This window comes from Mustelus asterias, chromosome 17 (assembly GCF_964213995.1).
Source record: "Mustelus asterias chromosome 17, sMusAst1.hap1.1, whole genome shotgun sequence".
Lineage (NCBI taxonomy): Eukaryota > Metazoa > Chordata > Chondrichthyes > Carcharhiniformes > Triakidae > Mustelus > Mustelus asterias.
Window position 1 is genome coordinate 61,958,313 of NC_135817.1, and position 27,171 is coordinate 61,985,483.

General features: G+C 41.0%; 1 protein-coding gene across 3 annotated transcripts; it reads right to left on the minus strand.

Annotated features, from left to right (window-relative positions):
• LOC144506545 (interferon alpha/beta receptor 2-like) lies at positions 1 to 26,495 on the minus strand. Of its 3 annotated transcripts, none has more exons than XM_078232804.1 (10): positions 26,319 to 26,472; positions 24,839 to 25,038; positions 22,667 to 22,822; positions 22,100 to 22,181; positions 17,132 to 17,261; positions 12,619 to 12,842; positions 11,544 to 11,722; positions 9,447 to 9,615; positions 5,982 to 6,100; positions 3,117 to 4,771 (listed from the first exon to the last, which is right to left on the minus strand). In XM_078232804.1, the coding sequence occupies exons 4-10, from the start codon at positions 22,146 to 22,148 to the stop codon at positions 4,097 to 4,099; spliced, it is 1,545 nt and encodes a 514-aa protein (XP_078088930.1). In that variant the 5' UTR covers positions 22,149 to 22,181; positions 22,667 to 22,822; positions 24,839 to 25,038; positions 26,319 to 26,472; the 3' UTR covers positions 3,117 to 4,096. The 3 variants fall into 3 exon arrangements, with proteins under 3 accessions (XP_078088931.1, XP_078088930.1, XP_078088932.1); XM_078232806.1 differs by having other exon boundaries at positions 24,881 to 25,038; positions 26,319 to 26,456; XM_078232805.1 differs by lacking the exon at positions 24,839 to 25,038 and having other exon boundaries at positions 1 to 4,771; positions 26,319 to 26,495.
• Positions 26,496 to 27,171: the final 676 nt, after the last annotated feature.

The window sequence follows — 27,171 nt, forward strand, 5'->3', positions numbered from 1 at the left end:
TTTTCAATTGGAAATATTTATTGTAATGTAATTTCATTTTTTGCCAGCTTAAAGACGACATTGGTAAATATTCACATTCTATTGTACAATTTAATTTGAGAAGCTTTGTATTTTACACAAACTCAGTCCTGTAAAAATTGCAAGTGAGCATTGACAGAGATACTAATAAAAGGCGACAATATCCACTGTACGTCCTGATAGCACAGCTAGAAAGTAGATGCTTTTGTTAAGCATTCTTTTCACAAAATAGTGCCAGAAACCATGATCTTAACACATTAGTTCAAATTTATCACAAGTTCTAAATGACTGGTATCCTCGTGGCATGTCCAATACTGCTCAGGTAGTTTCTTAGAAAGTATATTTATTCATTCCAATAGTCAAAAAGGAAATGACTATATTGGTTTTAGAAACAACAGTTCTATTTTTTATGGCTATAGTATTGTCACAAGGAGACATGGAGTTCAGCCCAAACCAGTGATCAAATTAAATTCTCTAATGTGGCAAGAGACCTAGGTGAAGTAAGTTGTGTGAAATTTGTGATGGTTTAAGCTGTGTGCGCTCTCTCTTCCTACCCAATTGAGTCATTAGCTGATCTGCAGTGATTGGAGGTGCAATGCAACTTTGGAAGGTACAGAAGGCAGTTCTGCATCCCCATCACTTTCTCCCATCCCTTTGCAATCTGCTGGTGGACATGCTTGTGAAGTAAACAACGTGTGCAGATGAAAATACATACATATATATGAAAGGAACATAATGGTTTCCTGTCATTTTTCAAACGTTGAGCAGGGGCTATAATGTTAGGCATTGGCACCCAGAGAACAAAGGGAATTGTCCTCAACCAAATTTTTAAAAACAGTGGTCACCAGCAGCCATCTCCTCGCACCTATCGAGTCTCTGCCCCAGACTAGATCGACTTCCCAGGGAAGACAAGAAAGTCCATTTTGGATAGATAAATTATTCCAGTTTTGGAAATGTACCCAAGATCAGGGATAGCCCTTGGACTGAAGAATATCCAGACCTTGGCTGAAATGCACCTCAATCAAGTGCAGCAAATCCAGGCTTCTGCATTGACTTGCATGTGTCAATTCAACAACTGACGCAAGGGTTCCTCCAAATTGGGATAAGGCACATTATGGGAAGGAAGTACAGAGGACCAGGAAGTACAGAGGACTGCATGTCCAAAAATCCCTGAAGGCAGCAGGGCAGGTAGATAAGGTGGTTAAGGCGGCATATGGGATACTTGCCTTTATTAGCCCAAGCATAGATTATAAGAGGTGGGAGGTTACGATGGAACCTTATAAAATGCTTGTTAGGCCACAATTTGAGTACAATGTACAGATTTGGTCGCCACATTATAAGGAGGATACGATTGTATTAGAAAAGATGCAGAGATTCACCAGCATGTTGCCTGGGTTGAAGTTTTTCAGCTATGCAGCTGGTTAGGCTGGGGTTGTTTTCCCTGGAGCAGAGAAGGCCGAGAAGGCACCTGATCAAGATGCACAAAATCATGAGGGACAGAAAGATAGCATGGATAATCCTCTAATCTCTAACAAGTGCAGGTTCATTTTACTTAGACTCTCACCACAGAAAAATCCTCTAACTGCAGAAACTGATCTAGTGAGCCTTCGCCGCACTCTCTCCTTTACAACTCCATCCTTTCCTTAGATAAGGTGACAAAAAATCCACACAGTACTCCCAGGTGCAGTCCCAACAAAATCCTACACAGTTGTATCAAGACTTCTTTATACTGGCAACTCCCTTGCAATAAAGACCAACCTATTATTTGCCTTCCTAATTGCTGGCTGTACCTGCGTGCTAATTTTGTGTTCCTTGCAAGAGTGCACCCAAGTCCATCTGAACATTAGCATTTAAAAGTTTCACACCTTTAAAAAATATTGTTTTTATATTCTGACAAATTGAATAACCTCGCACTTTTCCACATTATACTCCATCTGTCACTTTGTTGCCCACTGCCTTAAACTGTCTACCCACAGCCTCTTTGTCCTCCTCATAGCTTATATTCCCATCTAACTTTCTATCGTCAACAAACTTGGAGACATTACTCTTGTAAGTCATTGACAGCAGAGACCTCAGCAGGCATTTTTGCAGAACTCTAGTTACAGCTTGCCAACTTGGTCCATTCATCTCTACTTCCTGTCTGTTAACCAATCCTTCATTGATATCAGTGTTATCCTGAGCTCAACGAGCCTTTATCTTTCCTATTAACCTTTTGCGTGGCACCTTATCGAATGCCTTTCGGAAATCCAACTACAGTATATCTACTGGTTTCCATTTATCTAGCCTATTCGTTACATCCTCAAACATGAATTCCCTTTCAATTTGATCATATTAGGATTTTCCACGTGCATTGTTAAGACTTTCTTAATAATAGATACTGGTATTTTCCACAATGACTGATGTCAGGCTAACTGGATTTTCGAGTGCAAACCTTTTCAAAGTTGCCGATTATTTGATTTCATTAGAACAACAGATTAACATATGGCAGAGGTCACCAACATTGACTCTTGTTTCTCTCACTGTAGGTGCTGTCCGATAGGGTGAGTAATTCCAGGATTTTCTCCATTTCAGATTTCCAGCATTTGCAGTATTTAGAATCTGTTTTACAGAAGCCGTTTGCTTTCAGCTTACAAAGACTTTTTGAGATGGTGAAGATAAACCTGGTCAATTCCCTTAAAAGGTGGAATAGCAGACACCAGCACTAACACATTCTTAAAATCAACTTTCCCAGCATTTGACCAAAATCTCTCTCAAGCTGCGGCAAACCAAAAGAACATTATGTACCTTCAGATTTTGGAAGAGAACAAACCATATGGCGACATGGTGACAGTGGTTAGCACCGCTGCCTCACAGCGTCAGGGACCCAGCTTGGGTCACTGTGTGCAGAGTCTGCACATTCTCCCAGTGTCTGCACGAGTTTCCTCCGGGTGCTCCGGTTTCCTCCCACAGTCCAAAGACGTGCAGGTTAGGTGAATTAGCCATGCTAAATTCTCCCTCGGTGCACCCTAACAGGTGCTGGAATGTGTCGACTAGGGGATTCGCACAGTAACTTCATTGCAGTGTGAATGTAAGCCTACTTATGACTAGTAAATAAACTTTAAAAAATGATTCAGCTTTATTGAAAAAGACCAGAACGAAACGTAGAATGCTGTAGATTGCCACAAATACAACCAGAATGCACAGAAACAAGGAAGTGTTGATGTACTGCATGTCTTGTTTAGTTTGCCGTATTTTGCAAGCCAGTGCATTATGGGATCGCAGAATCCATGTTGTTAGTTCAGTTGGTCCATCACTTCAGCACGCCAACTAACATGGATTGTGAGATCCCATAATGCACTGGTTTGCAAAGTCCAACAAGCTAAACAAGACCTTTAGTAGATAACAGAGGGAAAAATCATTCAGTCCATCAATTTCCATGCATCATGGTGAGATTGTGGGTTTCTCTCCAGACCACCTGATTATCTTCAGTTCAGTTAGCCCTCATTTTCCTTTCACCACTTGCTTTGAAACCCTTCATCCCATTCATCAACAGATGTCAATCCAGACCATTTGTAAGATAAATGGACAGACTCAAATGAAGTAATTTGGTAGTTCCTTCTACATATCTACAACCATATGATTTTTGCACTCATGTCCCTATGCTCATAACCCAAATTGTTTTATATTCATTTCATGATTTTGCAGTAGCAAAAAAAAGTCAGTTACTTATTGGAAGAAAAATATTCTCTCCCTTAGGCGCTCATCAATATTCACCCCATCGCTCCCAGCTTTGGCAGAAAACAGCGACATCATGTTAAAACATACCAGCACCAAGCTGAACATTCTACTCATGCTCTATAGGATGAGATGAATGCCCAATATTTTGCTTTTTGCGAAGCTAAATTAGCCATTTATAATCTTCTCAGCGGTTTATAAAGCTCAGTGATTGCCGCAAAATCTGCAAGGAAAATCCCATCAGCTGAACCTTTTTTATTAAGGTGGAGACATCAAAAGCACGAGGCAGTGTTTTTTCTTTTAAAAGTTCTGAGGATATCCCAGTTTTACAGAAGTAGTCATCACACCCTCATGCAAATAGACCTCAACGTTTCATGTAGTCAGAGTGCAAAACCGGAGATGAAGAAATGACTGGTATGTCGTAGAGACTCGGATTCTCGTATTGGTAAATTACAGGGTCACCACAAACCTTAGGAAGCAAAGAATCATTCAAGTCATCAGGTTCTGCAGGGTTGGGTTCATCTGCCTCCTGATCAAACATCTTTTCATTTGAAAAGTCTACAAAACAACTGTCTGGGTCCTGGATTTGGATAGACCACAATGGGACATCAGGAACATTAATGTTTGCGGAAGCTGAGCTGCTCTTTCTGCTGTGGATTGTCTGTGCCTGGCTTGTGGTTTCAGCATCTGGGATTTCATTTTGCATCATGTCTGTTGGGGCCAGCTGACAGTCATCGAGATTAGTGAAAAGATGTTCAACTGCAGAATCACACAGTTGATCATCACAAGACACTGTGCTGGCTTCATCTGTTCCTACTTTAGAAGATGCACTGGAACTCTGAGCACTGTTCTGCACAGGTATCGTTAATGAATTCTGCTCATAGCCAGTTTCCTGATAACTACTCATTAGTTCCTCTTCACTGTCTTCTTCAATGTTTTCAATTTTCTTTTCTTTTCTGAAGTTAACAGGTTCCAAAGTGCTGAGTTTTACTTGCATATTATTACTCTGGTAGACAGGATGGATGTGTTTCAAGTTGCTCTGATGGGACAGACAAAATTTAAATGTTCAAATGAAATGTTTACACAATAACTTGTTACAATTTGGAATGGATGAATGAGGTCTATAAAATAATGAGGGGCATAGATAAGATAGTCAACATCTTTTCCTAAAGGCAGGGGAGTCTAAAACAAGGAGGCATAGGTTTAATGTGAGAGGGGAGATACACAAAAAGGGTCCAGAGGGGCGATTATTTCAAACAGAGGGTGGCGAGTGTCTGGAACAAGCTGCCAGCGATAGTAGTAGAGATGTGTACAATTTTATCTTTTAAAAAGCATTTAGCCTTTTAAAAAGCACTTAGACAGTTACACAGGTAAGATTGGTATAGAGGGGTATGGGCCAAACATGGGCAATTGGACTAGTTTAGTAGTAAAAAACTGGGTGGCATGGATAAGTTGGACTGGAGGGTCTGTTTCCATGCTGTAAGCATCTATGAGTCACTGACTCTGACATTTAAGATTCTTAAATTTGTTTCTACTTCACCTCAGGTTGGGGTAACTGTAGGTTCTTAATTCCAGATATTTTTTACTCAATTCACATTCTTCCATCTGCCGTGGAGAGATTTGAACCCAGGTCCTCAGAACATTAGCCAAGTTTCTGGATCAATAGTCCAGCGATAATACCACTCGGCCATTGCGCCCCCCCCACTCGGCCATCGCGCCCCCACCCCCACCACTCCTCCCAATGCAGCCCATTACTTATTTCACTGTGCTGATAGTTTCATAAATCTAGCTGTCAAGTTTACGATTTTCTTTTTTTATTCTTTCACAGGATGTGAGCATCGGTAGCTAGGAAATCATTTATTGCCTGTCCCTAATTGTCCTTAAGGTGAGGTGGTGAGCTACCTTCTTGGATGGGCGCACTCCACATGTGTAGGTACACCCACAATTCTTGATTAGTCCATATACTAGACAAGGAAATGCAAGCGCAGTAGGTATCAGTAGAAATTATTAGAAACCAAGCACTGCACGAAAGGTAAAAGCTCAACAATCATACATAGATGAGAAAAATGTCTCTCTGGGACAAAGGATTGAACTTCTGCAAAAACTGTAAATCATACATAATATCTATAGATGCCATCTATGATTGAAAAAAATCATTAAGAGATTCCATCACTTTCATTAAGCACTGAGAAATGATTGTTTCATGCAAAGCTTCAATCTGATCATCTTTTTGAAAATCAGTTACATACCAGAGCTTTCGGACCGTATTTGCCTAAGAAACCAAGATAACCTCCTTTGCATAATACTATGATGCTAATGACAAAGCCAACTCCAAAGACGCACAAAACTGTTAGTAGTATTTGAGGTTCTGCAAAAAAAAAAGGAATACATCAGAAACTTTCCTTTGTACCAGTTTTCCCCTTCCTTAGGTGTACCCAAATCAATTCTGTGGCAGGTCTCTCTCCTTTTTATTTAAACCCAGTATAACCTTCATTTAAAGGTTAAATGCAATCAGACTTATTTGCAAAAGCCCGTTTGGTTCATTTAATCTGCACAAACTAATATCTGAAGACACACTAACATTAGCATCCGAAAATTATATAGAATACACAGCACAAAAACAGGCCATTTGGCCCAATCAGTCCTTCCCAGGAATATGATGTACTCCAGTCCCCTCCAATCTTTATTCATCTAAATCTCCCATAACCATCTATTCCCTTCTCGCTCAAACACTTGTCTAGCTTCCCCTCAAAAGTAGCAATATTTTTTACTTCAAACATTCCCTGTGGTAACCAGTTCCACGTTCTTAACACTCTTTGGGTTTCTTCCAAATGCTCCAATGGATTTCTTGGTGATTATGTTCACAAGATATTCCTTTGTCCTTCATTTTTATAGAGGTGTTAACAAGTTAAAGTACTGGATTTGGAATGTCATGTAAACTTGGGTAAGAGCATACTGTATTGTATGGTCATACTAGTTTGGTCGTGGTACCAGGCCACATCGGATGTGACAACCTAAATTGCACAGCCAGGGATAGGAGTTTCTTTTTAGAAACAGTTACATAGGGTGAGCTCTAATGGGATTCTAGTTTAATGTGGCTTTGACACTAATTGGCCAAGCACACTTGCGCAGTCTGGGGATGTGCGGGTTGGGTTGATTGGCCATGCTGGGCTGCTCCTTGGTGTCCCAGGGTGTGTGGGTTGGGGGAATTGGCCATGGGAAATATGTGGGGTTAGGGCTGGGGCTGAGCTTGGGTAGGATGCTCTGTCGGAGGGTCCGTGCAGACTCGATGGGCTGAATGGCCCATAGGAATATATTAAAGGGCACAGCCTCAATGTAGAGGGACAACCCTTTAGAACCGAGATGAGGAGGCTTTTCTTCAGCCAGAGAATGGTGAATCTGTGGAATTCATTGCCACAGAAGGCTGTGGAGGCCAGATCATTGAGTGTATTTAAGACAGAGATAGATAGGTTCTTGATTGGTAAGGGGATCAAAGGTTACGGGGAAAAAGCAGGAGAATGACGTTGTGAAACACATTAGCCATGCTTGATGGGCCAAATGGCCTAATTCTGCTCCTATATCTTATGGTTTTATGAACACACCTTTATTAAAAGCATTAACAGGTGAATCTCTTTCGGTCCCTCCCCCCCCCGCTTAGGTTCTCTCATTAGCATGTTCACCCATACAGTTTCGAAAAATATTAGTTTAGGATTGTGTGGAGCTAGCAAAAGCTTGGCTCAAACGATAGAAAATAATCTGCAGAAGCTCCTGCTCCTCATCACTACACAGCTAGTTTAACATCAGTGACGAGAAAACTACTAAAAACCACCTCTGTGCTTAATCCATGCATCACTATTATAAATTACAGCTAGCACAGATGTTTAAAGGCTAACTGTGTCAGACTTAAATCTGAGTTATCTGAAGTATCAAGAGAAGTTGGTGCAATGCTATATATGGACTTTGATGAATCACATAACTAATTTATTTGACAAATGGAAGAATATGGGATTAAAAGGTCAATGGTAAACTGGATATTTAATTGGTTAAGGGATAGAAGCAGAGGGTAGTGGTGAACAGATGTTTATTGAACTGGATAGATAAATGCAGTGGGGTCCACCAGGGGTGAGTGTTGGACACTTGCAGCTGTGTAAAGGGAGTGCAGTTTTGAAACTATGATACTTGGCTACATGAGTAAAAAATCAGTTGATTTCAGGAGGTCATACAACAGATGTAATTTAACGTAGATAATTTAGTCAATATTTATCCCTCAAGCATCACTGGAAGAAAAATTCTGATATGGTTGTTTCTGGAAGCTTGCCAAGTGCAACTGGCTGTCACATTTCTTAAATTGCAGCCAGTGTAGTGACTATTGTAAAGTGCTAAAAAGTGCTGTAAATGCAAGAAACTTTTGTTCTTCCTCATAAGTGAGAGGTGATGCACTTGGGAGAAACAGAGGCAATATAATATAAACTGCACTATTTTGAAGGGAGTGCGAGAGGGAGGGGGTGCAGATTTACAAATCTTTAAAAGCAGCAGCACTAATAAATATTTGATATGGTAGATAAAGAGTATGGGATATTTGGTTTTTGTAAGTGGAAACATGAGGAAGTCATGCTAATCCGTACAAATCTCCAGTCAGATTTCAGCTGAAGTACATAGTGCGTAATTGTGGGCATCACACTTAGGGAAGGATTTTGAGGCTGATGGAGAGGTTTCAGAGGAAGGATTAAGGCATTTCAATGACATGAATTGACTGGAGAAGTTGGCTTTGTTCTCCTTAGTGCACAGAAAGCCAAGGGGAGATATCGTAAAGGTATTCAAAATTGCAGGGTGCAGAGAAAACTTGGGTCAGTAAACAGAGGTCGCAGATGTGAAATAAATGGCAAAAGAACTAGAGGAGAAATTAATTTTCTTCAAAGGGTTTGAACTTCGAAAGGATGATGGAAGCAAATCCTCTTAGGAAATTTCAAAATGCAATTGGATATGTGACGACTAATTTGCAGGGTTATGGGGAAATAGCTGGGGGGGGTGGGACTAAGTTCAGCCATTCTTCTGTAATTCTACCTCTGCTTTGGAGTTGGTTGCAATACCCTTGCAACTGCACAGCACTTAGTATTCAGGTATACATATAAAGTCACCAAGATAGTGTTCAGCATCCACAGAATCATGCTCCAGTTAAGAGCTCAATGCCTTTAAGATAGGAAGGGAGCAAAGAAATTTGGAGTAATTCAAAATCCTTCAGCTACACAACGAACCATCTCCGATGCAACATTACGTGGTCACAAAATGAGCAAGGTCAAATTCACAATTCCTCTCGAGGAGGAAAATTTATTTCAAAAAAGAGAGTGACCGAGTGCCCATAGAATGCATTACAATTGTGTTTAGTCGATTTTCATGCCAAAACAGATTAAGGGGATAATTTTAACCTGACCCGTCTAATACTACCTGTCTAATACTGTCATATTGGGCAGGGTGCAAAACTGGCATTCCATCAAATCCAGTCAGTTTCTGCCTATGAATGTTAGGTGAAAATTACATCTTAAAATCCAGTTGATATACATCAACTTTAATCAACCTGAGAAAATCTTAATCCCATCCCACATCCAAACATATGGTACAGATGGAAAATCTTGGTTATCTGAACTAACATTTGGGGGTTTAAAATGAAGAAAGCTGGAACCCCCGCCATCCCAGTTTACGCCATCATTCTGTACCTTTATCTTCCCTCTTATACCGTGTGGCTATGCATTTCATTTCCAGAGGGTCAGATTGATCTTCTTCAAAAGTAAACACTGTTAGTGTGACACAGTAATGTGTGTTAGGTTGCACCTCTGCAACTTGTTCGACGCTCATTTCCATTGTACATCCAAGCACATCTCTAATCTGTTGAAAGAAAGAGGCTAGAATTGTATCCAAACCAATACAGAACAATTTCACTTCTAAACTTAGAAAATGTTTTGTAATGCAGCGTTGTGCTAATTGCAAGTGCTTTGTTTGTAGACCAATCTGTAGAATGCAATGGTAGTTAAACTCAGGACAAGTATCAGCAATGCTGATCAGATGCAAATTTTGGCAATTTTGTTTTCTCTATTTAAGTTTTAAATATCCATAAAGAATGGAAGCTTTTATTTTAAATAGGTAGAAAGTTCATTTTGACAAACTCGTCTTGTCCATAGACTCTACACCAGTTCCTTCAATCACCTCATTTATCTTTACACTTTGCATCGAGAAAGAAAGACTCTACCAAAGGATACACCATCAGTGGCGAACTACGCAAGTTAAAGGTGATATCAAACTGAAAGAAAAGTCATACAATGTTGTGAAATTTGGGAAAGTTTTAGAAACCAGCAAAGGATGGCTTACTTAAAAACAAGGGAGAAACTGAAATATACTAGAAAACCAGCAAAAAGGATCGACAGAAAAAACTTCTACAAGCGTAAAATAGGATTAGGACCAAGTATATAAAAAAGGATAGCTTCCCCGCTCCCCCCACACCTCATGCATTTATCATGGCCAATCCACATAACCTGCACATCTTTGGACTGTGGGAGAAAACTGGAGCACCCAGAGGAAACCTACGCAGACACCGGCCTGTTGGCCATGGATTCAGTCATGGCTACTGAACTACTGATGAGAGAAGTGCGTCATAGGGCAGAGTTTTACAACCTCTTTATGCCAGCTTTGCGGCGGGAAAATTTCGTGAAATCGGACATAAAGCAACTTGCGCGAATGGCACCGGTTTTTGCAACCGTCACGATTTTACGACACCTAGATTTCTGGCACGGTCAGCCTCTCACCAGAAATGGGTGAGAGGCTGATTAATTGATTTAAATTTATGTAGATGTTCATTTCAATGCGTTTAGCGAGCCCGGTGCTCACTTGCCTTTGTGGCCATGCTGGGAGAGGTTCCCTCCGGTGAGGAAAACACCAGCTTCCCATGAACGGGGAACAGTTGCGTAGGCCTCGTGCTGGAACCGGAGGCCATTGAGGTCCCCCGGGGAGACTGAGTGCAAGGCTGGGGTGCCCCTTGGACAGTGCCAGACTGGCAGTGCCACCCTTGAACCTGGGCAATGTCCAGCAGGCAGTCAGGGGGTGGGGCCAATGGGGTGTGGGCCCGCTGCCACTCTGCACGTGATCGATGGGGAAGAGTTGGGGGGGGGGGGGGCGTTGGCCGCGATCAGTTTGGGCAGCAGGGGGCGGGGGAGCTAGTTGAAGCTGCCTACACTGGCAGGAGTCTGACAGCTCTCTGCCTGTCAGATCCCTAATACTGTTAATGCGCTTGTGCAGCATCAGAGGTCTGCACATGCGTAATACCTCCCTCTACAGACTATCTGGTGAGTTAAGCCCTGCCCAGCCTCTCTGGCTTGAAACTGACTAACCCATCTTTTTAGAGACACAGTGCATAAGATTGGGCGTGAAAACTCATCCAAAAAAACAGATCTGGAACTCTCCCATTTTCAGACTAGCTGGACACTTGGGGAAAAAAAAACCTTGTAAAATTCCACCCATAGTGTGTTCTACAATCCGATTGGATAATGCAAGTCATTGTTGAGTGCCTGGCAGGCTGGGAGATGGAGGTGCGAGGCTTGTAGCTAGGCTTGTTAGGGAAGTGAAGCTAAGAATGTTAGGTATGTGTTGCGATTGAGGAAGATTTTTGATGGGCAAGCGATGGGGCTGCAGTGCACTTTTAACAACCAGAAAGGGGTTTAAAAAATTCATCCAGTTATGTTATTTGGAAATGAAATTCAGTATTATTTCTGGAATTGCATTTATCTAAACATGTCACTTTTATTCATTTTAATAAACCATACCTTTTCCAGCTGTCCATTTTTAAATACTATAATATGGTAGAACAATGCTGAATGGATAGTCAATAATGATTTGAATCCAAAGCCAGGTATACTTGGTGGGATTGATGGAATATCAAAATTAACTTTAAGGACTCCAATAGGGTCCTCCGAGAGGTGAAAATTAACCGGTCGTATTTTTGCTGTAGAAGGAAAATAAAATTGAATTGAGAGAGGTACAAACATTTACAAGTTAACAACAGTTATCAAAATAAACTAGCACTTTTAATTTTAATTAAACTTCCTAGTTTAAGAAAATCGCATGTATTCTTGAAATCAATGCAATGTCATAGTTGATTTTTGCAAAGTTTGACTTAAATGAATTAAACTTGCCAAGAAAGAAATTGGCTCATATTTCGAGCTTTCTTTTAGATGTTCATCGTGAGCAATAACAACAGTTAGTGGAAATATTTCATAGAATTCCTGCAGTGCAGGGAGGAGGCAATTCGGCCCATCGAGTCTGTGCTGATTCTCCAACAGAGCATCCCACCCATGCCCTATCCCCGTAACCCCACATATTTACCCCACTAATTCCCCTAAACTATACATCTTGGGACACCAAGGGTCAATTTAAACATGACCAATCAATCTAACCTGCACATCTTTGGAATGTGGGAGGAAACTGGAGCATTCAGAGGAAACCCACGCAGACACAATGTGCAAACTCCACACTGACAGTCACCCAAGGCCAGAATTGAACCCTGGCACTGTGCAGTAGCAGTGCTAACCACTGTGCCGCTCATATATAGTTAAATAAACTTGCCTTGTTTATTTAATATATAAATCTATTTGAACAACATTTACCCGATTGAAGTTTCCACAAGTCTGGAAAAAAAAGAGTAGAAACTAATTTGATAAAATAGGTAAAATCAGTAACAAGGAACTTGGGCAAGAATATGTAGAAACAGAAAGTGCTTGGTAGAAAATACGTAGTGGGTAGTTTTAAATAAAGAATGTCTTTATGGGTATGCATAAATATAATAATGGTCTGAAGAAATGCTGCTGTATATATTCAAAAACTAAATGATGACATGCTTACAGTTTTCAAAGGGCTGGAACTCATTTGAGGAAGTCCAATTAGATCCATCCATTTCTGTAACTGCTTTAACACGAACAAAGTATGCTTCATAGATGTTAGTGAAGTCATTGGTTAGGTCACATGTTCGATTTGTGATCAGTGAACAGTTCTTTGCAGCAAGCCATGAAGTCTCTTCATCATCTGTTTGGTTCGCGCTCAGTGGGTCTTGTTCCATACCTAATGTGCTATTTGGAATTTAAGCAGACATTTTGAACAGAGGTGATACATCAAGGCAATATTGTGCAAAAGCTTTAACCTATTCTATGGTAGTTCAATGCAAAAATAAAATCATGCTATCAACTATTTTGAGGAGGAGGAGCGGGTGCTAGCTAAATTAGACTAGAGTACAATTATATTATATAGGATATAGGCCATTCAGCCCAGCCAGGCCATGTTGGCGTTTATGTTTTGCTTAAGCCTTTCCTCATCTAAATCTATCAAAGTAACCCTCTAGTTGCTTCTAATCTTTCTTTCCTCATCTAATTCCTCATTTAAATCTATCAAAGTAACCCTCTAGTTGCTTCTCCCACATTGCATTTAAGACAAGCCATCGATACCATTCATTACAACTGCTCCCTGTGATAACCAGTTCCACATTCTCGCCAACCTTTGGCTGAAGAGGTTTCTTCTAATTTCCCTGTTGGATTTCTTGGTGATCATCTTACATTGATGACGTCTAGATCGGCTCTTCCCTACAAGAGAAAACCTTCTTTCTGTATCTACTCTCATCAAAACCTTTCATAATTTTAATAATCTCTATTAGGTCAAGCCTCAGCTTTCTTTCTTCAAGAGAAAAGAAACCCAGCTTGTCAAAAACCTTTCCTGATACATTTACCTATGCATTTCTGGCATCATCCCTGTAGATCCTCTGTGCACTCTCTCCAGTACCCTTATTTCCTTTTTATAATGACCAGAACTGCATACAGTACTCTAAGTGTGGTCTAACCAAGGTTCAATACAGGTTTAGCATAACTTCCCTACTTGTCAATTCTATCCTTCTAGGAATAAAGCCTATTGCTTGGTTTGCTTTATTTAAAATGGCCTTGCCAACCTGTGGCACCGCTTTTGGTTACTGGTGTATTCATTTATTTACTCCACCTAGTTACTTGCACCATCCAAGTTAATAAGTGATGTCCCTTTTCCTATCAAAATCTACAACCTCGCATTTATCAGTTGAATTTTATTTGCTGATTATTTGCCCATGCTGCAACTGCATTAATGTTCTCCAGTAACGTGTTGTAATCCTCAGGGTTCACTATCTCCACTAAGTTAGTGTATCTGAAAATTGAAATTTTCAAAAAAATTAAGTTTTCACTATTGTCCCATTTCTAAAATGGACTGCATATAATTTTAATCATGTGATTTAAAAAAAAATTAATTCATGGGACATGGGCGTCACTGCTTGGCCAGCATTTATTGCCCATCCCTGGTTGCCCTTGGAGGACAGTTGAGAGTCAACCACATTGCTATGGAACTGGAGTCTCACGTAGACCAGACCAGGTAAGGACGGCAGATTTCCTTCCCTAAAGGACATTAGTGAACCAGATGGGTTTTTCCAACAATCGACAATGGTTTTATGGTCATCAGTAGATTCTTAATTCTAGATTTTTTAATTGAATTCAAATTCCACCATAGTGAGATTCGCACCCAGGTCCCCAGAACATTAGCTGAGTTTCTGAATTAATAGCCTAGTGATAATATCACCAGGCCATCGCCTCCCCAGATGAATTGTTATTCATTAAACACTTCTGTATTCATTAAGCAATAATGACATAATTTCAATATTTGTCAGCTGTTTATCAACTCTCTCCTGCTAAATGCAAAAAAAGTAGGGGAGCTTGGTTACAAATACATTGGAGAATTTTTACTATAAGCTCAGGTTAGAGTAAAATTTATGGTAAACGCATTAGAAGCAGTTCAATGGAGTTTTACTAGGCTAAAACCAGGAATGAGTGGGTTGTTTTATGAGGAAAATTGGGAGGGATTAGGTTTGCATCCAGTAGAGTTTAGAAGAAGCAACTTGATCAAAACATTGAATATCCTGAGGGGTCCTGACAGGGTGGATGTGGAGAGAATGCTTCCTCTTGTCGGAGAATCTAGAACCAAGGGTTACTATTTAAAAATAAGGGGTCACTCATTTAAGATGGAGATGAGGAGAAATTGAGGAGGAATTGTCAAATAGACTGTCAGTACTTGAGAGTTGACCAGACACGGACTGGATGAGATGCATCCAAGGATATAAGGGGCGCTGGCAATAATCTTTCAGTCTTCTCTGGACTCAGGAGAGATGCCAGAGGACTGCAGAATTGCAAAAGTTATGCCTCTGTTCAAAAAAGGTTTTAAGGATAGCCCCAGCAATTACAGGCCGAGTCAGTTTAACATCAGTGGTGAGCAAGCTTCTAGAAACAATTATTTGGGATGGAAATTGTAGTCACATGGAAAAATGTAGATTATTAGGAAGGGCCAACATGAATTTCTAAAGGGGTAATTGTGTTTGACTCAGTTGTTGGAGTTATTTAAGGAGGTAGCACAAAGGGCAGGTGAGGGGCAAGGTTATTGGTGCACATGGACTTTCAAAAGACATTTGATACAGTGCCACACCAGACTTGAGAAAGGTTATCGCTTATGGAATTAAAGAGATAGCAAGTTCCATAGTATGAACGGGGGACAAAATTGGCTGAATAGTAGGAAGCAGAAAGTAATGGTCAATGGGTATTTTATGGGTTGGAGGAGGATTTGTCGTGGAGTTCCTCAGGGGTCAGTATTGGGACCCTTGCTTTTCCTGATACATATTAATGATCTAGATTTTGTTTTGCCGGGGACAATTTCATGGATTTGTGGATGATACAAAACTCATTAAACCATGAAGAGGACAGTGTAGAACTTCAAAAAGGACATGGACAAGTTGATGGAGTGGGATAGGTGACAGTGGAAGTTCAATGCAGAGAAGTGTGAGGTTATGTATTTAGGTAGAAAGAACATGGAGAGACAATATAAAATAAAGGGTACAATTCTTAAAGGGTTGCAGGAGCATAGGGACCTGTGCATGTGCATAGATCATTGAAGGTGGCAGGGTAGGTGGAGGGGGAATTAAAGCAGCATATACTATTGTGAGCTTTATTCATGGGGCATAGACAAGAGAAGGTGGTTATGCTGAAATTAAACATGACACTAACTGGATGTCAACAGGAATATTGTGTACAGTTCTGGGCGTTGCCGTATATGAATGATGTAAATGCATTAAACAGAGTGCAGAAGAGATTTACAAGAATGGTTCTAGGGATGAGAATCTTCAGTTGCAGATAGATTGGAGAGGTTGGGACTGTTCTCCTTGGAGAGGAGATTTGATAGAGGTGCTCAAAGTCATGAGGGGCTGGACAGAGTAGATAGGAAGAAACTGTTCCCGTTTGTAAAAGGATCAAGAGCAAGGGGACACAGATTTAAAGTGATTTGCAAAAGTTGCAAAGATAATATAAAAAAAAACTTTCACACAAGTGGTTCAGGTCTGGAATGCATTGTCTAAAAGTGTGATGGAGGCAGGTTCAAGGAGGCACTGAAGAGGGCATTAGATGATTTACTTGAATAGAAACAACTTGCAGGGGTACAGGAAAAAAGCAGGGGGATGGTACTAAGGCATGATGCTCGTTTGGAGAGCTGTTGCAGACACAATGGGCTAAATGCCTCCTGCTACGCCATAACAATTCTTTAATTCTTCTCTCAGAGGGTCGTGAGTCTTTGGAACCCATCCTCAAAAGGCAGTGGAAGCAGAGTCTTTGAATATTTTTAAGGCTGAGCTACATAGGGTCTTGATTAACATGGGGGTGAAAGGTTATCGGGGGTTAGCAGAATGTGGGGTTGAGGGTTATAATCAGATCAGCCGTGATCTTATTGACTAGCAAAGCAGGCTCGAGTATCAAGCAAGATATTTAAGCAATTTTATCCTCTTGCCTTGTACATTTGCCTCGGTACAGAGGGGCCGGTCGTGCCGAGGTTCCCATCACCGGGATTCTCACAACCACCCCCATTATGGTGTGATGTGGATTGCGGGAAATCCATGGTACTGGGTAGGCCTTGGAGGCCACACGAAGCTGACAAGGACTCAGTGCTGTTGTAAGGGTGTACACTTGACTGAGTCCAAAGATGTGCGGGTTAGGTCGATTGGCCATGCTAAAATTGCCCCTTAGTGTCCTGGGATGCGTAAATTAGAGGGATTAGCGGGTAAAATATGTAGGGATATGGGGGTAGGGCCTGGGTGGGATTGTGGTCGGTGCAGACTCGATGGGCCGAATGGCCTCTCTGTACTGTAGGGTTTCGATGATTTCCCACTCCTGATCGTCTTAAAAGCTGCTCCACTCCAAATACAGGCATACTATTTGACTTCAGCAGGTTAATAAATCCTTGTGATTATTTTTTTTTTTTTTTACACACAGTAATTATAATTTGAAAAGATTAGAAAAGACCAGAGGGTACAAACCTTAAAGCTAAGTATTGCACTGTGTAGCGTGTAGTGGATGGTGTATCTGTTCCTGCTTCCCACATTAAGACATGATGCAAGTTTTCCGATATAAATGACAGATTGACAGGTGGAGGCACCATAGCAATAACTGGAACAATATTAAAAACATTCAAGTCTCAAATGACATTTAAAAAACCTATTTTCAAAAGTTTATGCATAAAAATACATTAAATTCCTCTTCGTACTGGCAGTGTTATAGACATAACTAGTACAATTGTGTTCAGATAATAAACGACAGGCACATGCTAAATTATAACTGTCGGGGGAAGTAATCTTTAATTTGTGATAATTGGTGGAACTAATAGTCTATTTGTCACATAGCATTATATAGTACAACACAGAAACAGGTCAATTAGCCTAACAAGTCTATAAACATTCTCCACACTTCATCTATCGCCATTAACATGCTTTATTCCCATCTACCTTCCCCTGAAATACATTCATGCTATTTGCCTCAACTACATCCTGTGGTAGTGAGTTCCACATTATAGAAACACAAAGTAGAAGCTGTAGGGCATTCAGCTCTTCAAGCCTTCATTCAATATCATGGCCGATCTTCTATCTCAACATCAGAATCCCACGTACTCCCCATACCCTGGACACCTTGAGCCTAGAGTTCTATTTCCTTCTTAAATATGTTCACTGTCTTGGTCTCCATAGCCTTCTGCGGTAGAGAATTCCAAAGGGTCACCACCCTCTGAGTGAAGAGGTTTCTCAGTGCCTACCTCGTATCCTGAGATGGTGACCCTTTGTTCTAGCCTCCAGCCAGAGGAAACAACATCCTGGTCAGAATTTTATACATTTCAATTAAATCCCCTCTTATTCTCCTAAATTACAATGAATACAGGCCAGTCAACCCAATCTCTCCACTCTCTTGATACGAGAGTTTGTGAATTCTCTATTGGATTTATTTGTGACCTTATATTTTTGGTCCTTGGTTCTGGTCTACCCTCTGTTCTGCATCTATTCCATCAAACCCTTTCCTAATTTTGAAGACCCTTTCATCTGGTCACCTTTCAGTTTTCTCTTTTCTAGAGGAAGAGATCCAACACATTCAATATTAGATCGGTTTAACCTCACATCTGGAATAATGCCAGCAAATCTTTTTTTATTGTATCTCAATATCTTGTTGGCAATATGGAGACCAGAACTGTTCTTTTCTAAGCAAGGTCCTTTTCAAGCTAACGCAACTTCACCGACTTTTAAATCTATTCCCTAGCATCCCAGTGTTTTGTTTAGTTCCTTAAAATAACAGCCTTATTAACCTGTGTCACTACTTCTAATGATTTCTGTATAGCTGGAGGAACGTTTAGCTCTTGGAGGTATTTATGAATTCAAGCAGAGTGGAACACATATTACACATCAGACTGCTGCAATATAGGTGGGCTAAAAGTCAATAGCCCCACCTAATTCCCTTTGACATTAGATGGAGGGGAGACATGCTGCAAGCTTGGAGGGTCAGCAACGAAGCTAGGTGAAAATCCTGAAACTCTCTCCCTAACAGCACAGTGGGTGTACCTACATCAAATGGACTGCAGTGGTTCAAGGCGGCAGCTCAGCATCATCTTGGGGTCCTGCAGGGAACCCAGACTGCAGCTGTGGTGCACCCCAATCAATGACTCGCGTCACTGAAGACTGCCCCCTGACAAAATTCCGCAGAGTGCCCAGAGAGCTCCATTTAGCCACTGCAGAAGCTATTAGCCTGGTTTGGTGATTGATGCTTTAAACAAAAGCCCATCACCTTCTGAAGGGCAATACAATAAATGCTAGCCTAGCAAAGATGCCCATGTTCCATGAACGAATAATGACAAATTATTTAAAAGGGTGATGCGCGTCTGGTAAATAGACAAAGCTGATGTTGCCAGAAACAGAAGGCTTTTATTCACTAAAAAAGGAACGATGTGGAACAGACAATAACCAGAATACTGAGCATGTGGACCTCCCGGCTGAAGGCCGGAGGGGGAGGGCTGCAGCCTTTATATCCTGAGGGCGGAGCCTCCAGTTAAAGGTGCAGCCGAATTAAAGGTGTCAGGGAGTGTCTCATATACGAACAGTAGTGGCAACAATATATACAGCTCAACCGTGCCGAAGACACGACAGTGGTTTACCACAAAGGGAAACCAAAAAAAATGGGAATGTGGAAGGAGAGAGAAAGCAGCCCCCTGTATTACATCAAGTTACTTTATATTAATGCTCTCTGTACATATGCTGCCCATGGTCTTGCAACTTATATCAAGTTGATCGTTCTCTACTCCCTGTGACTGTAACACTACATTCTGCACTCTCTCCTTTCTTTCTCCCCTATGTACTTTATGAATGGCACACTGTCTGTATAGCACGCATGAAATAATACTTGACAATAATAAATCAAATCAAAGGGGTGCAAAATGGATGTTTATTAACAGCCAAAGCACTATTTACTTCAAATGAGTTGAAACATTAATTTGTGGTTTAACTTAAAAATGGTACACAGTAATTACTTAACTGCAATTATTATATTTAAGTTGCAGAGAAAGATTTAAAGCTATTGGATATTTGGCCAAAATGTGCTTGGAATGGCAGAGGGCAAATTAATGAATCATAACCCCAGCAATTAAATTAGTGTGCCATGTATACAGAAAGATTGTCATGTCCCCAGGTGCTCTCCAGCCAATAAATTCCTTTTGAAGTATAGCTGGTAAAGTATTGTTATTTGGGAAAATCAAGCAACCAGAGCAAAAAGCTAGATCAATTAACAGAAAATCATCGAATCCGTACAGTGCAGAAAGAGGCCATTCAGCCCTTAAGGGTCTGCACCAACTCCCTGACAGAGTGTCTTATCCAGGCACCCTTTCCCCCACCCTATACCCGTAACCGCACACATCTACCATGGCTAACCCATCTAACCTACACATCTGGGGACACCAAGTGGCAATTTACCATGGCCAATCCACCTAACCCGCACATCTTCTAACTGTGGGAGGAAACCGGAGCAGCTGGAAGAAACCCATGCAGATTCAATGGTCTGTGCAGGCTCGGAGGGTCGAAGGGCCTGTTCCTGTGCTGCAATTTTCTTTGTTCGTTTCTTTGTTCTAATCTGCAAATTCCACAGAGTCATCCAAGGTTGGAATTGAACCCAGATCCCTGGCGTTGTGAGGCAGCAGTGCTAACCACTGTAGCACCCCTGTACAAGTAAAAGACTTGTTTTAATGGCGTTGGTTAGAGGTACAAGCTTTGATTGTTGGAAGAGCTCCTTGGCTTTTCTTTGAATAATGCCACAGGATTTATTTTTTCAAAAGCCACCTGAATTGGCAGGCGTTGCCCAAACTGAATGTCTTAGAAAGACAGAAACTCTCAGAATGCAGCAGATCATTGGTGCTGCATGAGCAAAGTTGTGTAACAAAATCCTAGACTTGGGCTTGAAGCCATCACCTGAGCTTAGTTCAATACAAAAAGAGAAGCTAGAATAGGAAGCAAAGCAAGGTCCATTGAAAGGATAAGGTACATACCGTTATGCCCAAAGGCATTAATCGGAAACATTAATGGCTGCTATTTGTTCTTGACAAAACAACAGTTAGCTTCAGAAAGGTCACAGCAACCCCACTCTGCTTACTCAGCTAAAGGACATATAATTTCCTCCAAATAAACATGAATAATAAGGTCATGAGAGATTTGCCAGTGTTCAGATTATAAGCAGCAGATGGTGCCATAATTTCAACCAATCTAACAGAGGCCAAGCGTTCAATTATGCTATCTTAGATTTCGAGTAGCCCTTTTATAAAAAAGGGGAGTAAACAAAGGCAGGAAGGGCTTGTATTCATACAACCCTTGTAACAATATTAGGATAACACCCAGTATAATATAATATTACAACAGTCTAAAGTGCTTCACAGCCAACCAAGGGACTTTGAACTGCAGTCATTGTTGTAATGTAGGGGAAAATGGCAGTCAATTTTGCACTAAACAGATTCTCAAATCAGGACATAAATGGGCTATAGATTAGTCATTAATTAGTCCCATCTATTACAGTAATAAAGTAACCTTATCCATTTTAGCAGACCATAAGACGTAGCAGCCGAAGTGGGCCATTCGGCCCATCAAGTCTGCCCTGCCATCAATGAGACAGTAAATTTGGCTAGAACATTGAAACTCCTTTACCCTTCCTTGACCATTTCAATTTGACCTTTTATGTCCACTTTAGGAGTTGCTGAAGACCTGGTTTAAAGTCTCATCCAGAAGGCAGCGACCTTGATAGTGCAAAACTGGACCAAAAGGTCAGCCTAGATGTCGCAAATCTCTGGAAGGAACTTGAAACCACATCATCTCTCTCAGAAGCAGGAGTATTACTAACACGTCAAAATTAACACCCAAGGTAGCAACTTTTCAATATTATAATTCACAGTATTTTTCCCCAAAATTCTCAGATGCACGAGTTGAAATGGTTTGAAAATACTTCTAAATTTAGAAATAGATTTTATTCTGGAAGCTTGATGAAAAGCAAAGATTTTAACTACGATAAATATCCCAGTTTTCAGGAGGAAAAAAAAGAATTAACCTTTGAATAAATAGTTTGCGAGAAAATACAAGGTGTATGGCAGAGTGGTTAGTACTGCTGCCTCAGTGCCAGGGACCCAGTTTTGATTCTCAGCTCGGGTCACTGTCCATGTGGAGTTTGCATATCCTCCCCGTGTCTGCGTGGGTTTCCTCCGGGTGCTCCGGTTTCCTCCCACAGACTGAAAGATGTGCTGGTTAGGTGCATTGGCCATGCTAAATTTTCCCTCAGTGTACCCAAACAGGCTCTGGAGTGCGGCAACTAGGGGATTTTCACAGTAAATTCATTGCAGCGTTAATGTAAGCCTACGTGTGACTAATCAATAAATAAACTTTAAAAAAAGTAACAGGAAACTATTTTAATGATACTTTTACGCAGCAAAATAGCATATTTACCAGAGTTCAGAAACTGAAGATGGTAAAAGAGGTCCACTACTTTAAACATAATTAAGGTTGATTGAAATCTCCTTTTTGCATCCTATGATAAAAAGAAAATTGATTATAAAGAACAATTTATTACATCATACAATTAAAAGGGTTTATGATCTGTCCCTTGTAGAAATAAGTTTTACAACAAAATTAACCTGCTTTTTGAAGCAGAAGTAGATGTCAAGTAAGACTTCTTTTCCACCTCTGCCATATTTTCTCCCCGTTATTGAACATAGGAGTTAGGAGCAGAAGTAGGCAAATTCAGCCCTTTGAGCCTGCTCCCCATTCAATCAGTTCATGGCTGATTTCTCACTGGTTAACTGACCTGTAGCATAAATGAGATGCTTAACAATAGGAATAGTGATGTAACAATCAAATACTGCTTTCCAATGTAACAACTTTGAAAGAATTTTCTCACATAGCAAGCTTATAGTCAAAGCTAGATATTCTTTACCCCTTTGAAACAAATTACACCCAAATGCAGACAAATAAACTATATAAATTTGAGCTTGTAAATTCTGTAATATCTGATACCTTATTCAAGTCTCCTTGCTGCTGTTTACATTTGGTCCCTTCAGCTTTGGCCTGCTCATCATTTTTTTCCTCCAAGCAGAAAGTGCTTATTAAGTCTCCAATATGGCTGCTATCGCAGATTTAAGTTGCCAGATGCTTGTGGCTTGAGGGAATATCCTGAATAATGACAAACCATAAATTAGAAATTTGGTCACATGACTATAATCTCATATGGATACATCTTTAAAAGCTGAAACACATTTAGCAGAACAAGTTGACAGTCTCACACTTTTAGTTCCTTAATTTGCCGCTGAAAGGTATCATGACTGATTTGAATTTTATACAATAGATTTCTCAAGATGCTAATATTGAAGCATTAATTGAAATGTAATAACTGCAATTTTGCCATATGATAAACTAGAAAATATTAAATCACTATATTAAATTACAGATATATTACTTAATTCTAGCTGCAGTTTCTTGGATAAACCATGCACCATGCTTTGTGGAACAGCAAACTGGCCACAGAATGTTCTGTGCTTGCCCAAACTTTCATTTCCTATTGTGGTCTTTTATTGTAATTAGGCATGCACGAATGACCCATTTCCAATTTGGGGAGGGAGGGGGAGGTGTAGGAGGAAGGTCCCAAGTATAGAAGGAAGGTCCCAAGTATCTGACCTTCGAGCTTTTATGAACTCTTCGCATTTTCTCATAAGCATTGGCTTAGTAACCACCATCACTAAATGGTAAACTACAGGTAAAGATTATGTGGACAGCTGCTTCAGAATTATCAGTGAATTCACTTCATTATTTTCAACCTCATTTTGAGTAATTGGCAAGGGATATATTCATCTTAGTTTGACACTAATTGAGGTAGAGCTTCTTTGGGAATCAGTCTAATGTGTGCCAGAGCAATCATAACCTTGTGACCATTTGACAATGTTAATGATTCTTTCCTCAGGCATGGTCCTCATCTTTTTCCCAACGTTTGCCATCACCCACTCTTCTTCACCCATTTATCTTCTCCAATATACTGCCCTCTCTAAATCTGCCTTGCCACAACAACCTTTACTTACCAGCTGCCTGATATTCTCTATTCAAACTCCTTTTTTGAATCCCTCCAATTCAACTTGCTCCTTTTGCATAGAACTAAAGATCTTCTTTGATTGAGGCACCTTATTTCTCTGTGATGGTCAACATATAGCATACTAACCTCCTCAATTGGGCAAGACAGGCTTGATACAAGTTGACTGCATTTCAAAGCTTGACCAAATGTTATAAATCAGGGTGCTTTGCAAGGCCCAAAAGCCTTTCTCCACCCTCATTTCCCATCCCCCCGCTAATAAATTTTACAGCTGAATTCCACTAGTTGTCTTTCACAGTAGAACAAACCATTGGACCATGACGGAAAACAAGTCTCCTGCGCCATGGAAAGTCTGGCTACGAGACCCACGTGAAGAGAATTTTCAGATAACCGGGTAAATTACGAACAACTCTAAACATGAATATATGATAAAGCCAATAAAAATTGCAAAGCTCAAAGCTGGTTCAAAGTTCAAAGCTGGTATACTTCAAATGAGTCATAAATCCAGCCAAGGAAATGGTACAAGATAAAGGAAGGAGGATAGTTTATTTTACACAAAAGTTAACTGTATTTTCAAGAATTTCTTCAGACAGCAAGACAGATTTAAGGATTTACTGAATTGGAATATTTGTGCATAAACATTTTAATTTGAAAAGTTAACTTTTACTCTTTTTAAACTCTATTATAACAGTCAATTATGAATAGTCTACTGAAGTACATGCAAAATAATATAAATGCACACCCTTAAAGAGCTAGAATGCCCCATATCTTTTAAAAATAATCTGTCAACCTAACCATGGCAACCCTTCATGATTGACTGCCATAAGTAATTCACTGTCACGATCATTAAACCAGGTTAAAGTCCAACAGGTTTATTTGATTTATTTTATTTCCACATCGTGACTATCACTAAACCACAGCTATCAAAAACATAGCAGTCACACTGTAGGTGGTTGGGACTGCGATGCACATGTAGCCACAGTTCACCCAAAATAAGTGTGACACTGCCCTGCTGGTTATTGATTTTATTTTGATGAGGCAGTTAAGTGTAGCATTTTAAAACATCATTTTTGCTTAGTAAATTCCTTCATGGCTTCATCCATTTTTACCTGTCTCAGCCTCCCCCTATGTTTTTCTGTGCATCACCTCACCCGTCTTGACTCATGTTTTGCTCCACCAATTGCAGCAGAAGCTTTTGTCCTGTTCTGGAACCCCTCACTTCAGTCCTCCCACATGTCCACCTCAATTCACATCTTTTCAATCATGTCAAACTCTTACTGATTTGGCCATCATTCCTCTCCTGTGCAGACTTTAAAAAAGAGAAATGCAAGTCAATGATACAATGGGGGTGCAGTACAACCCCATTCCTGAACATCACAGGTGGAACAGAAACAAGAATCCAGTAGAGAAAAGGTGGTCGAAACAACTTTGTCAAAAGTTCATTCCCACGAAAATCCAACACACTTTAAATTTGCACTCACCCTGCAATTCTAGCTGGCTTTAAACTGTCCTCCCTTTCACATGACCCAACAAGTTGAACATTTTAGCTTCCTTTAAAGTTTTAGTATCACAAATAAGCTTAAATTAACACTGCAATGAAGTTACTGTGAAAATCCCCTAGTCACCACACTCCACCACCTGTTTGGGTGCATTGAGGGAGAATTTAGCATGGCCAATGCAACTAAAGGGCAGCACGGTAGCACAGTGGTTAGCACTGCTGCTTCACAGCTCCAGGGTCCCGGGTTCGATTCCCGGCTCGGGTCACTGTCTGTGTGGAGTTTGCACATTCTCCTCGTGTCTGCGTGGGTTTCCTCCGGGTGCTCCGGTTTCCTCCCACAGTCCAAAGATGTGCAGGTTAGGTTGATTGGCCAGGTTAAAAAATTGCCCCTTAGAGTCCTGGGATATGTAGGTTAGAGGGATTAGCGGGTAAAAGTATGTGGGGGTAGGGCCTGGGTGGGATTGTGGTCGGTGCAGGCTCGATGGGCCGAATGGCCTCCTTCTGCACTGTAGGGTTTCTATGATTTCTATGATGATAACCTGCATGGTGACCGTGGGAGAAACAGGAGCACCTGGAGAACGAGCAGACTCCACATGGACAGTCATCCAGGGTTGGAATTGAACCCAGGCCCTTGGCACTGTGAGGCAGCAGTGTTAACCCATTCTGCCACCCTTCATTCAGAAACAGAACTTCATTCAGGAACAGACATCCTAACACTTCTTCCCACTGAGCTGTTTGGCAAAAATATTGGTGTGAAGCCCTTTCCCTGCGGGTTACGCCAACTAAAATTTTAATTTCATTAACTTTAGGGGAATTTTACAGTAAGTTCATTAGAATGTTAATGTGAGGTTTACTTGTGACTAATAAATAAACTTCACTTTTAACAAAAGTAATCTTGACCTTTTTGTTGGACACTTTGCATCACACCAGGGACTTTGAAGAGGTTATAATAATATTTTATAGAGTTTTATAGTCAAACTTCACACTTAAAGCACTGCAATGCTCAGCACAACAACCCAGCCTCACACAGCTGCCGAACCATCGCACACCTCAACCCCCTTATTATTATTTAATGTCGTTCGGCATCTTACCTGATATCGGTGAGTGATAATGTTCGCCGTGGCATTAGGGAGAGGGAAGAATAACTAATCCTCTCCCCCAACACACACGCGCCTTAAACTGCATCTTTTCCAATCCCAAGAAACGCCTATCCCTTAACTGCAGCTCCGATGCGGCACTTCCTCCACCAGTTTCCCGTCAGCCGCCGCAAAGCCAACAGACCGTGAGTACTCTCTTGTCCGTCTTTCGCTATCCTCGGTAGGCCAGTGGCTGGGCGGGGCCCCTCCCGGCCTGTCAATCACCACAGAGTGGGTGGGGCCTCAGGGACACCCAATCACCGCCGGGATGGGCGGGGTCGTTACCTGTCAATCACCGCCGGGATGGGCGGGGTCGTGGCCCGTCAATCACCGCCGGAGTGGGCGGAGACCCTGGGGCCTGACAATCCCCGCCCGGGCGGTGACGTCACCATGCCCAGGGCTGCCGGCCTTTACTGGCAATCACGTGACCCAGACCCCTGAGGGAGGGGCAGAAGAGGAAGGAGCAGAAATATTGCACAAGCCTTGTTATCTTAACAGCTCCTTCCCTTTTGCCATCAGACTTTTGAATGGATCTACCCTGCATTAAGCTGATCTTTCTCAACACCCTAGCTATTACTTTAGCACTACATTCTGCACCCTCTCCTTTCCTTCTCTATGAACGGTATGCTTTGTATAGCGCGCAAGAAACAATACTTTTCACTGTGTACCAATGCATGTGACAATAATAAAATCAAATCAAATCTGAACTCAAGATAGCAAGTGCTGGAAATTTTAAGCGCTTATTATAAATGGAAGGTCCATTAAAGAAGAAGAATCTCTTATTGTCAACTAGATTATGCATGGGGGG

Bases quoted from the DNA above. Each gene is read 5' to 3' on its own strand.
- LOC144506545 (XM_078232805.1), bottom strand. From the start codon at position 22,148: ATGTTTAAAGTAGTGGACCTCTTTTACCATCTTCAGTTTCTGAACTCT. The intron at 17,262-22,099 runs GTAAATATGCTA...ATATTGTTCCAG, and splicing joins TCTTCAGTTTCTGAACTCTG to TTATTGCTATGGTGCCTCCA. The intron at 11,723-12,618 runs GTAAGCATGTCA...TTCCTTCTACAG, and splicing joins GTTCCAGCCCTTTGAAAACT to CAAAAATACGACCGGTTAAT.